Here is a 13,436-nt window from a genome sequence, read left to right as displayed (position 1 = left end):
ACTTCCCTCAGCACCAGGGAAAGATAGACGTTCCTCTGTCTACCTTGCATGCAGGACCCGATCTGGTAAGCATGTTCAGAGCTCACCTATTGGATCAGGCCCTCTCACCTGGGATATGGGAGACCCCTTACTCAAGCTCCGCCCTGCCCTCCCTGCCTCCACATGATGGAGAAATAGGATTTAAACAGGGTTCTGCTACCTCTCAAGTGAATGCCCTAACCAGTGGGCTATGGGAAATACTGAGATGGGGCACACTCAATCTCTCCCGCTGAAGCTGTTCCACTTTGGATAAATAATAATAAAAAAGTCATTGGAGTGGGGGGAACTCATCCTTGGGTCTCCCATTGCTCCAGTGAGTATGCGCACCACCAGGCTACAGAGTCATTCTCATGCTTGCTTTATCTCTCTGGCCCAATGATCCTTTCATTTTTTAATCTACAGTGCAAGAGCTTCAACAGAAAAGACTGAGAAAGGCTTAAACCATGGCTCTCCAATTTGCCACATGAGTTCAATAGCCACTGGGCTAAAAGTTACAATGGAGCTCCTCCCTCCAGCTTATTGCTAACATGGCGAAGGCACATGACAGCCAGAAAGAACTTGGAGCTGAGAATGATAAGCAGAGATAGGTGCCTCCCTGAAGCCTGTATTTAGGCATTTATCGCCAAGTGAAGGGCAGGGCTCAGCACACACCCCTTGGCATGACACCACCCACCGGCTGATTCAGGTGAAGATATATGTAGAGGACTGGCTTGTCTGAATCCCATTCTGAGGCACCTACCTCTCTCCATTCACTATACAGGGAGCCTGGGCACCTCACATATGCTTTATTAATACCATTGATTATCCAGGCACCTGGAAATTAGATGTTGTAAGCATCCCCTCACCTGTTTCTTTGTGAATCTAGCCCGAACAGCCTCACTGAGCAATTTTGGATGGTTTGCAAGGGGTACAGGCTGTACATGGGAATGTGTCACATCTTCTACCCAAGCTCTTTCATATCACAGTGTTTAGACTCTTTAGTGTTTGCTGAAATAACATGAATAGGAAAACGTACTTTTCAGCTTATAAATCGCAGCGATAACCAAGGCTATGCTAATCAGCAATATCACAATGAAGGCAGTCATCCATGGGGAGGTGGCAGGGAAGAAAACATCTGCAAAACAGTTCACAGTGTCCATTATTCTCTCATGTCATTCAACTTTTTCAAAAAATGACAAAACTAAAGTAAATCTTCATGAGAAGCAGGTGAGATCTGAACTCTCTCTAGGACACATTGAAGGCACTGTCTTATGCATGAAGGGGTGGATTTGCATCGAAAGGTTATGCAGTTTTCCCCGTGATATTGTGAATAGTTGCTATAGGTCCCAGACCCATCCCTCCTGAGAGTAAGAAACACATACATCAATGTATTATCAGGGTAGATTCATGCATTCCAGAGAAAGAGAGGGTGCCTTAATGAAGACCTCCAGTAACATCCAAAGATAGGCTATAAACACTCAAGGTGGGATCTTCAAAAGCACTCAGTATTGGCCTGACTCTGTCCCAGTTGAAGTCACTGGTAGAACTCCCATTGATCTGAATGGGAGGAGTTATATCAGTACTGAGCTTGTTCTTGAAAAAAATATCTCCAAGGCCTTAATCATCAGCCATGGAAGGCAATGAAAGTCTTTCCATTGACTTCAGCGTGCATTGGATTTGGTCTTTAGGATGAGATTTTCAAATGTGTCCAAGGAATTTAGGAGCACTGCTCCCTTTGAAAGTCCATGCTTTGCTCCTAACACCCAGAGGCACTTTTGAAAATTCCACGATGAGATACTATGCTGATGGTCATGAGAGAGAGATTAGACCATCCCCTCTGGAACATTCCCACACCAGCATCAACATCCTGGACACAGCAATCAGCTTCAACAATGGAACCCTACAGACAACTATATACAAGAAACACATGTATCACAACACCTACCTCGACAGATTCAGTAAACACCCCAAACACGCCAAGAAATCTGCTATTTACAGCCAGACATTCAGATACCACAGACTATGTTCTGAGGAGAAAGCCTGAGGTACACACCTTAACACATTTAAATCTGCCTTCACTAAACAAGGACACTCCACAGAAGTAGATCACCTCATGGACCAGGCCACCCAAATACCCTGAGAGAACCTGGTTCAGTATGGAAAAAACCCTTTGACCACACCCACTGTCACCTACCAGCCCACACTGGAACCCATACGGGATATCTTTAAATAGTTACAACCCAAACTCGATGGGAACATCATCCTGAAAAAAATCTTTCCTGAATCCTCACTTTTGGCCTTGAAACAAACACCCCAACCTCACCAAGTTCATCAACAGAAGCAAGCTCCCCACAGACCTGGACACCAACTTAAAGCGGCACCAGACACTGCCACAACAACAGATGAAAAGTTGCAGACATATCACCACTGCTAGACGATCAATACCCATCACAACACACCTTTCAAGATCCATGGGTCCCACACATGCCTATGTGGTGTACCTCATCCAGTGCACTAAATGCCCCAATAACAACTATGTAGGTGAAATGAGACAATCACCGTGCTCTCAAATGAACTCACTCAGAAAAATCATAAAAGACGAGAACACTGTATCACCCATGGGCAAACACTTGTCACAAAACAATCACTCCATATCTGACTTCTCAGTCCTCATCCTCAGGGGAAACCTGCACAAAACCTGCAAAAGACAAGCCTGGGAGTTTAAATTAATAACTTTGCTAAACTCTAAAAATCATGGACTCAGTAAAGACACTGGATTTATGGCTTATTACAACAATCTGTAACCCACTAACCCTCTTTCGTCTTATGACTACAGAGCTGCAGACTACCCATGTTACCTTGAATGATCTCTTGCAACAGGTGTTAACTCCGTATGCTAAACAATCTGTTCCACATTGTATTTAGCTGAGACACTCTGAGTACCTTTTGGACCTCTGTGTAAGCTCCAAATCTTGTCTTTTTCACCAACAGAAGTTGGTCCCATAAAAGTTATTACATTGCCCACCTGGTCTCAGAGAGAGAGAGAGAGAGAGAGATGGCATTCTCCATCAGTCTGTTAAATAGTGAAATTGTCAAAAGACACTGCTGCCCACTGGTGGAGTTAATTTCTACCAAGCAACTGCACACGTAGGACGGGTTATTGTTAGATTTATTAATAACAATACTTCAAAGAATTTTACTTTTTACCTATAGATACTTGTAAGTGGTGGTTCTGTGTAAAAAAAAAAAGGAAAAGATCAATGAAGATGATTTCTGGAGGAGCTGGGAATTGTGTTCATCTAAAAGATTTGGAATCATTTTGAGACAACCTGTGTTTTTTCCTCCTGGAAGACACTGATACAAGTTCTTATTTACCTGCAATTACAACTGTAGATTCGGTTGAGGTCTCTAGCACGTTATCAATTATGTTACAGGAGATGGCATTGCCAGATCCTGATTTCAGAAGGATCGAACTTTTGGCACTAGCCTCATCTGTGTTGGAGGTTGGGGTGATTGGACTTCCAGTAAGATTGTGTCCTTTACTGTCTGTCCACAGCACTTGCACATCAGAAAACCTCCGCTCAGAAAAACAGGTGACTCGGATCCCATTGTCCTCATAATTGTCCAGGACAATCAATGGTTCATGGCTGTTACCTATAAAGATAAGAGACACATAATTTGTTATGGGGTCCATGCACTCCCAGTGGTTTGTCTATGTCCCTCTCTGCAGCTATAGTTTGTGAAGAAGTTTTGGAATTACGTGGTCCTGACTTGGCTGCATAGTCATGGTTCCAACTTAGATTCAATTGTGGGCCTTTTGATATGCACCTCTGCCCCTAAGTTTGGTTAGGAAAATTGGCCTGGCCTGAAAATGGGAAACTCCACTCTGAAAGTGAAGGAGGATAGCTCTCCATAGTCTGCACAAAGGTGGTCAAACTGTATTTGAAATAAAGGCCATTGAAGATTATCCGGACGTCAAATGACAATCAACGGTTTACTTCTCTCTGGCTCTCCCCAGCTCCAAAATGACTTGTTACTAGAGCTGGGTAGAAAAGGGTTTTCCCATCTTGGGAAATGTTTAGGAGTCTGAAATTTTTATCTCTGCTAGAAATGGGGAAAAATAATATTCGGGGGGGGGAAATGAAAATGTTTCATTTTGATCATTTTCAAATGTTTTATTTCGATTTCATGCAATCGTTGTAGCTGTTTCAGTCCCAGGATATTACAGAGATAAGTTGGGGGAGGTAATATCTTTTATTGGATCCAGTTCTACTGGTGAAAGGGACAAGCTTTCAAGCTTACACAGAACTCTTCTTCACGTCTGGGAAAGGTATTCAAGGTGAGTACTTCTGTTGATGAGAGAGACCTGAAAAAGAGCTCTGTGTGCCTTGAAAGTTTGTCTCTCTCACCAACAGAAGTTATTAATAAAAAGATATTACCTCACCCACCTTGTCTCGTGCTTTGATTGTGACTTTTTTGAGGGTGGGGTAAAATTTTTGTTAGTCCAATGAGGCTTTAGTTTCTAAACACTGAAGTGATTTTGAATCAGAAAACTAGAATTTTTCATTTTGAATATGTCAAAATGAAACATTTTTCACAATTTCAAAACTTCTGTCTGTACATTTTTTTGAATTGGTAAATTTATTGAAACTGACGCTGGTTCTTGAACAGTTTGAGTTTCGATGAGTAAGTACTTTTCAACAATAACAACAAAGTGTTATCAAAAAATTCCCAATGAGCTCTACTTATTACTACCTTTCCAACTTTCCATATATGTCAGTGTCCTTGAAAATAAAATACAGGGCTACACTGAAGAAAATAATGTGTAAATAAACAAAGTTAGTGACTGTTGTATCTAGATAAGAGTGCATTTGAGAGAGAGAGAGAGCACGTGTCTTTCTAATTGCTAGTTGAGGATTAGAGAAACTATAAAGGTGCATGCAAGATATAGCAATCCTGTTTTTAGCTTAAGTGACTCCTCCTAGCCAGTTGGGCTCCATCTCATATACTTCTTTCCACTTCTTGGAAAGGAGAGGAGCAAAGGGTTCAGAGATTCAGGAGGAGTATCTCTTACACATACCCTGTACCACTAACCAGCTGGTAACCACTTGGTCTGCAGCACATTGCCTGAGAGGGCTGTATAGCAGACAAAGAGAATTAAACTACCTACAGTGCAAACTGCACCACATAATGTGATACAGTTCAGGGCTCTACTCATTCTTTGAGCTTCAGAGAAAAAGGAGAGGCAGCTGGGGACTTCATGAAGTTCTTAACTTCCACATGAATCTAACAGAAAAAAAGTCCATGAAATTAACAAACAAACAATTTCCTTAAATGTAAGTCAGTGTTTCTATGTGTTACGTTCACAGAATACAAATAGTGAAATTAGATAAAAAACATAAAATACTCTTGCTGGAAGGTTGCAAGTTTGCACTATGTCTTAGAATTCAGGATGATAATACACAAGAACCCAAAAACACACAGAGAGAAAGCAGGCTGCTCCCTGAAACACAGAGGCCCAACAAACCCCACCTTGCTCCAGGCTGGCTTTCTGCAGACTGCCTGCTGCTAGACCCAGATCCCACACTTCCCTACAGAGCCTACTGCCTGCAAGCAGGGCCAGGGAAAAAACCCTGAAACTCAAAGTGATAGCTTACAATTTTAACTGATTTTCAATACCCCCACCATTGAACATTAAAGACCAGCCAGGCCTCTAACAGTATGAAAATGAACAGTTATGGGAAGGGAGATAAAAATTCAGATAGGCTCACAGTTTCTGAAATTAGTGTGTGAGTGCAAACTATCGCTGTGCATAACAAAAATAAATACAGTGAATTTACCTGCAGTGGAATGGAGGCCCAGCACTAGCACCAGCATCTGAATGGCTGCTGTCCAGGGAACTGAGAAAGTCATTGCTATGAAACAGAAAAGCACATCCTGAAGACCCAGATATGAATACAACAGAAAGAAGGTGGAAGTTCAATAACAAGTAACACAAACCCCACGGCACCTGGAAATGGGAAGCACAAGAGGGCTCTGAGTTCAGAGACCTCAAATGTAAAATAGCTCAGTGTACATGAAAAGGAGGATTATCACAGGGTGACACCAACTCTATTTTTAGCATGGCAGTGCAAGTCCCATTCTGACGACCTGGGCTTGGAGACTCGCTGCCAGGGCTGTGTAGATATATGGGAAAGAGGCCAATGCCCCCGTGACTAGTTGGCTGTCCCTAGCTGGAGTTAAGAGAGACTACCTGGACTTTATGTAGGGAAGAGTCCTGGTCAGCTGGGGAAGTGAACCTGCAGAGGGTGGACGGCTGTGTGGGCCCTGTCTGAGCAAGAGACAGGGAGCTGCTTCGTGCAGGGAAGTTCAGGCAAGGAGAAGTGGGCTGCTGCCTAGAAATGCAGGCCCCCTGAGCTCAAGGGGAGAGACCAGAGAGCAGGGCTGAGAAACAGAGACCTCAGGAAGGACAGGCTGTGCCCAGTAGGAGACTGGAGCAGAAGAGACTTTACTTTGGGTTTGACTTTGCTTTGGGTTTATTTTGTAGTAAATATACCAGTCCCCAAGAAAGAAGGTTGTTCTTGAATATAAGTCTCTGTGGATGATTCCTGAGGCCCTGAGAGAAGGGGGAACTGAGGCTGGGTGCCTGTGGGGCACCTTCCTGCCATGGGGCAGTGTTCGAAGATGGCGGCCCTGTGACAAGGATCAATACAATTATTTAAATGCCTGTCACAAAGACAATTGTGCCTAAGGCATAGTTTCCTTCAGTACAACCACTATGGCTATCCACTAACTGTGTCCTCCACTGGCCCAGCTCCGCTGTTATGATCAGTGAGCCTGTGCAGCTGGGAGCAGAACTTCACCTATTAGCTTAAAATCACTAGATAAATTCATAACAAATTATTTAGATTGCAAGCTCATTGAGTGTTCACCGGAGGCCTCTGACCTGATCTTTAAGGGCGTCTGTTTCTGATTAATGTAAAACCTACGTGCTAAGCAGTAGTGTAAGTAGATGACACCGAAGATTCAGTATATCAGACTTTGCTATAGGTTTTAAGATTAAGAATTAGCATGAGGCCTATCTGAGGCCTGGTTGTTAGCAAGGGCTAGCCTATGTGCTTGACCAGAGGTGATGGAATTTAGCAATATGTGCTTGGCACATGTTAAATAAACTGCAAAGGAACAAGTACACTGCAAGATTGCACAAAATAGTAGATTTTTAGGTCCTTTTGCAATAAGGTAATTATTAATTTAACCACATTGAGATATGAAAACTATCAGGGCATTAATTGACACAAGTGAGGTATTAACTGGCAGAAACTTCACTATGGTTAGCTGGAATACCACGAATGGTCAGTCAGAATACCACATATGTGCAAGAGTCAAACCCCTATCAGATATGAGCTCAAACATGTGTGGATGAATAAAATGTGGTTATCCAGCCTGTTGTTGGGACACCAGGGATGACCGAATGGCGAAAGCCTGAGTATAAACAAGCCCTCTTTGGTGATTTCCACTTCCTTTTTTCAGCTATCTTTGCAGTTTAACAGTCTCTACGATGTTCTAAGTGTGTCAGCATTGGGAATTGTTTTATCCTGTGCCAGCCATAAGGCTGTACCTATGCACAACCCAGGGGGTTATTTTCTTAACTTGCTAGATTTCATTTTTCTATTGTTTCAGTTATACGTTTCTGTATTAAATCAAACTTATAAGGTATCTATGTGTGTCCCACCAATTTCATCCTTTTAATTAATTTTAAGTAACTACCTGGATAAAAAACCTGTTATTAGTAACAAGTGCATTTAGAAACCCAAATTAACCAAGGCTTCAGACTGCGTTTATTTTATGTTTGTACAGCACCGGGCACAGTGAGGTCCCAATCCTGAATGGAGACACTGGGTGAAACTGAATGCAAATGGTAACTAATAACAACAATAAAATCTCCTGATGCACACTGGAAAAAGAAAAAACTAGGAATTAATGAAAGCAATAGGGAAAAGGATTTTATTTCCTTTAAAGATAACATGCATTTACCTCTCAGTGGATTAAAGAATAATTCTATTTGCAAATGGCTAAATCCTGACTCAGCTTCCCAGTGAAGCTGATGGGAGTTTTGTCTCTGTAAAGTCTGAATAAAGAGCCCTTCATTTGGCTCAAGACATGTTATAGGTACAAACTTTTGCACGTGACTTTTACAGAAACACTTACTGTCTGATTCTTTTCCCACTTATAGAAGTCTCATACCTTTGTCACTCCCTTCATTACACTGGAGCTACTGATGGTTTACTTTGGCGTAAATGAAATCACAATCAGGCCATTAGAGCATAAATAAAAGGACTAGGGTGCCACTAATGTTGAAATTCCAGAGTGGCTCAGCACATTTAACTGGTACCGGGTTTCCAAAAGTGCTCAGCTCACAGTTAGGCACCTAGATAAGGGCCAGATGTTCAAAAGGGCTCAGCTCAACTTCCACGGTGACATGCATGGCCAGATTGTCAAAAGAGCATCACATTAGAGATTATTAAAAAGTGGAATTTTTGTCTCATGGGAAAATCTGAGATTTGGATATTTGTTTTTCACCCTAAATTGGGACAAAAAGTGAAAATATCTAAACTTAAAAGAATGAAAAGTTCTGAACATTTTTGATTTGATGACACTGAAACGTTTCATGTTGCGTCAGTTTGAGCATCTAGTGTTGCAGTTCAGATGCCTCATGCCCCATTCTCCTCTATGGACCACATCTCCCATGATCCATCAGGATCTTGGGACTCCCATGGTACATCTCAGCAGCTCAGGGGGTCCATTAGTGTCAACCCAACCCAAAACAAAATGGTTCATTTCAATTTTTCTCAATGGAACATAAGAACGGCCATACTGGGTCAAACCAAAGGTCCATCCAGCCCAGTATCCTGTCTCCGACAGTGGCCAATGTCAGGTGCCCCAGAGGTAGTGAACCTAGCAGGTACTGATCAGTGATCTCTCTCCTGCCATCCATCTCCACCTTCCGACAAACAGAGGCTAGGGACACCATTCCTTACCCATCCTGGCTAATAGCCATTAATTGACTTAACCTCCATGAATTTATCCAGTTCTCTTTTAAACCCTGTTATAGTCCTAGCCTTCACAACCTCTACAGGCAAGGAATTCCACAGGTTGACTGTGCGCTGTGTGAAGAACTTCCTTTTATTTGTTTTAAACCTGCTGCCCATTAATTTCATTTGGTGGCCCCTAGTTCTTATATTATGGGAACAAGTAAATAACTTTTCCTTATTCACTTTCTCCACACCACTCATGATTTTATAGACCTCTATCATATCCCCCCTTAGTCTCCTCTTTTCCAAGTTGAAAAGTCCTGGCCTCTTTAATCTTTCCTCATATGGGACCCATTCCAAACCCTTATCATTTTAGTTGCCCATCTCTGAACCTTTTCTAATGCCAGTATATCTTTTTTGAGATGAGAGGACCACATCTGTATGCAGTATTCAAGATGTGGGTGTACCATGGATTTACATAAGGGCAATAAGATATTCTCTGTGTTATTCTCTATCCCTTTTTTAATGATTCCCAACATCCCGTTTGCTTTTTTGACTTCCGCTGCACACTGCGTGGACGTCTTCAGAGAACTATCCACGATGACGCCAATATCTTTCTCCTGATTTGTTGTAGCTAAATTAGCCCCCATCATATTGTATGTACAGTTGGGGTTATTTTTTCCAATGAGCATTACTTTACATTTATCCACATTAAATTTCATTTGCCATTTTGTTGCCCCATCACTTAGTTTTGTGAGGGGGGGGGAGGGATAGCTCAGTCGTTTGAGCTTTGGCCTGCTAAACCCAGGGTTGTGAGTTCAATCCTTGAGGGGGCCATTTAGGCATCCAGGGCAAAAATTGGGGATTGGTCCTGCTTTGAGCAGGGGGTGGGACTAGATGACCTCCTGAGGTCCCTTCCAACCCTGATATTCTATGAGATCTTTTTGAAGTTCTTCACAGTCTTCTTTGGTCTTAACTATGGAAAATTAAAAAGAAATAGGCAAATTTGACATTTTTCTACAGCTAATTTAAATTTCACAGAAAACATTTTCTATTGAAAAAAACATTTCAATGGAAAATTTCCAACCAGCTCTCTTTAGCAGGTAGGGTGCTGAGACCCTTTAAAATTTGGTCACTTATTTTGTTGCTTAAATTAAAGCTGGTTTCATTTGAAAATATTGCCCTGCTTGAAAAGCTGGCTCTCAGCTCTTTTAGGAATGGGGTCCTTGGATCTACACATTGCATCCTAGAGAGATCTATCACAATGTTCATAGCACTTTCCATCGGGTTAGATTTAAAAACACAGTGGCTCACCACAACAAATCACAGATGTTTATCACTAAATTCAGTTTTACCTGGAAATGACTGGGGGTTTTCTTAATCTTAGATCAGGAATGGAAATTGAGAAGGGCTGATTCCATGGGCTAGTCTTAGAGTTGGGCAGAAAGTGGAATTTCTGTCCTACAGGAAACTTTGCATTTTAAAAAACAAAAATATTCATTCAGATTCGGAACATAAAGCTGGAATTGCAAAATTCCTGCGGAAAGGAACTTTTCAAAAAAATGTTCAAGAAGTGCCAGTCCCACCTCCCTGGGCACCATAGCTGCCTGCCTGTGGTGCTGCCGAGGAGCCAGAGAACTTGAGATCCAAGGTGCCAGCTCCTTGGCACACTGTGTGCCTAGAAGACAGGCAGGCTGTTGGTGGACCAGGAAGCCGGGTGAGCTGGCTGGGAAATAGACGGGTTTCAATCTTCATCATAATCAACACGTTCCCATGGAACATTTCAATTTCAATGAAATGGCATTTTCTGGCAGAAGAATGTTCCATCCTAAAAATATCCAACCAGCTCTAGTTAGTATTGAGGTAGTTGTAGAGATAAGAAATCCCAGCACAAAACCACTGTCTAGGAACCTTGTCTTCTCAAATGCCTTAGGATGGTGGTTCACAGACTAGGAAGAGCACAGCATTTCCAGCTGCTTCATGGAGCAGCTTCTGTCCCCACAGTGACAGATCTGCCACCCTCCAGTGACGCTGCCTGCTAGTTCTAGCCCAGTCCAGAGCTTTCTGAAGGTTTCCAGAGGTTTTTATTGACCCGCTAAATGAGGAAAAACCAATGGCTTTTCTGCACACAGCACAGTTGCCTTATGTCTTTATCAGGTGCAGTATTGCCAGCTCCAAGAGTTCCAAAATCAAGGGACTGGCTTAAAAATTATGAAATTTTAAAAATAATAATAGTACATTTGGGGTTCTTTTTATTCACCTTCTGTTTTTGGAGGTTTTAAATCACACACAGTTCACATTTTCAAGTTTTCACTGCAACCTTGAGGGCTAGAAACTTACTTTTTTGAGGAAAGCTGAGATCCTCACATAATCACAGGACTCCAGGAGCTGGTGATTTAAGAAAAACCCCCAAAATCACAAGACTTGTGATAAAAAACACAAGAACTGGCAACACTGCCAGAGGTCTCTGGTGAAAATTCTATTGTGATCAAATTCACTGATTGCACGTGCATTGGAGAGGCAGCAGCAAACACACAAGAGGAACAGAACTGACAATTGACCTGATACAAGCATCAGGGAATGCAGGGACTTGGAGGGAGAGCTGTTAGAAATGAAAGTAAGAAAACCATGTGTTTAGAGTAGCTGGATTTTTCAATGGGGACTGGGGGAATGAGGCACCCAAATCCCACTGAAATTCAATTAGAGTAGGGTGCCCAACTCACTTTGGCTGCTTTTCAAATTCCTAAAGATACTCCTTCCTGTAGCCAAGCCAGAAAGAAGACATGGGATCAGGATTCAGAAGCTGCAAGAAGTGTCTCTAAAAGGGCCTCTTGGTTAAGAACCAGCCCACAGTACAAACACATCTGAGAAAAGATGGCTTAAGAAGCATGTGTTCATCCCCTGTGGGGAGAGTGAAGGTATTACACCAGGGATCCTCAAACTTCATCGCACTGCGACCCCCTTCTGACAACAAAAATTGCTACACGACTCCAGGATGGGGGGGGGGAAACCAAAGCCTGAGCCCACCCGAGCCCCGCAGTCCAGGATGGGGAAGCCAAAGCCCAAGCCCCACTGCCCCATGTGTGGGGGGAGGGGGCAGAGGGGGGGCTAAAACAGAAGACGAAGGGCTTCAGCCCCAGGCAGGGGGCCTGTAACCTAAGCCCCACCTCCCAGGGTTGAAGTCTTCAGGATTCAACCCCAGGCGGTGGGGCTCGGGCTTCAGCTTCAGCCCTGGACCTCAGCAAGTTTAAGCCAGCTCTGGTGACCCCACAAAAACAGGGTTGCGACCACTTTGGGGTCCCGATCCACAGTTTGAGAACCGCTATGTTACACTGATCTCTAGTGGTCTTTCTGGTCTGGCATGCAAACACTGATACTCGGCACAGGGCAGGCCTAGTTAGATGGATAGAGAAGGGCAAAGGAACTAGAGGACTGGCCCTCTCGGATAGAAGAAAAGCTGGAAGATTTTCCCGGGAGCGGGACTGAAGAGTGGAAATGCGAAAATTAACCCTCACTCTGGAACAGATCAATGCAATCCCAGCAGCACGGGGCTGGACTGGCTCTGAGCAGCACCAGAATATTACCAAACACAACTGAATTTTAAATAAGCAGAATGTACTACCTGGAGATCTGGATCCCGTAACTCCGAACCCTGGGGGTGCTGGTTATGGCTGCCTGCTACCTTTGAACCCTGGGACTGGGTAATTGCTGTCAGGGAAACCAGAGAGGCTTTTCCCAAAGTTATCTATTAACTGAGGAGTGAAAAACGAAAGCAGTTTTCTCAGTGTGGGGAGAAGGGAGCAGGTGGGGCTGTGGATTTATTGCTCTTCATGGGACAACTACTCTATCCCTCTGCTAAACTAAACAGCCCTTAGGTTCCTTTGTAAATACCAGCCTAAACCCCATGCACTGCCTTTAAAATATCTCTGAATGGGATTAGAAGAGCTGGGTGAAAATTTTCAAATCTCAAACTTTTTTCCATGAAAAACAGGGACAGGTTTGTAATGAGGAAGGTGAATATCTTTTTTTTTTTTAACTTCCTCTGCAGCACAGGCTTGGATCACCTGCTAGGGCAGCTGGGCAGATCTCACCTAATTCATTCAGTGCCACTGCAGGGGCAGCAAGTGTAGAGATATGTTTGTACAAGATAATTATTTACAGAGGCTCGCTCAAAAGGGACTGTATTAGGACTGTAGGAATTCTGAGCCGTCCCCTGGAAGCAGAGGTGCAGAACTCCATGTAGCTGTGCACGGCAGTTCACCACAGACACTCTCAGGTTTGTTTTAATAAAAGATTTATTCCTTTCTCATTCACTGGGTTGTTCTTTAATGAACCCCAAGACAAGATCTTGTGGGGGGAGGGATGGCTCAGTGGTTTGAGCACTGG

General features: G+C 43.2%; 1 protein-coding gene across 2 annotated transcripts in view; it reads right to left on the bottom strand.

Moving 5' to 3' along the window:
• LOC140902132 (butyrophilin subfamily 2 member A1-like) overlaps positions 1-12,752 on the bottom strand; it is a 28,135-nt gene extending 15,383 nt beyond the window's left edge. The window contains exons 1-5 of one of the 2 annotated variants that reach the window (XM_073321864.1): positions 12,673-12,740; positions 11,391-11,438; positions 5,859-5,933; positions 3,394-3,672; positions 1,055-1,153 (exon numbers count right to left, since the gene is read on the bottom strand). In XM_073321864.1, coding sequence (XP_073177965.1) covers positions 1,055-1,153; positions 3,394-3,672; positions 5,859-5,931 — 451 coding nt within the window. In that variant the 5' untranslated portion in view covers positions 5,932-5,933; positions 11,391-11,438; positions 12,673-12,740. Of the gene's footprint in view, positions 1-1,054; positions 1,154-3,393; positions 3,673-5,858; positions 5,934-11,390; positions 11,439-12,672 lie in introns of both variants that reach the window. The other variant, XM_073321863.1, reaches the window with a different exon arrangement.
• Positions 12,753-13,436: the final 684 nt, after the last annotated feature.

The sequence above is a fragment of the Lepidochelys kempii genome, chromosome 23, assembly GCF_965140265.1.
Source record: "Lepidochelys kempii isolate rLepKem1 chromosome 23, rLepKem1.hap2, whole genome shotgun sequence".
Taxonomy (NCBI): domain Eukaryota; kingdom Metazoa; phylum Chordata; order Testudines; family Cheloniidae; genus Lepidochelys; species Lepidochelys kempii.
The sequence above is the reverse complement of the archived record's forward strand: the minus strand, read 5'-3'. Positions and strand labels throughout refer to the sequence as shown.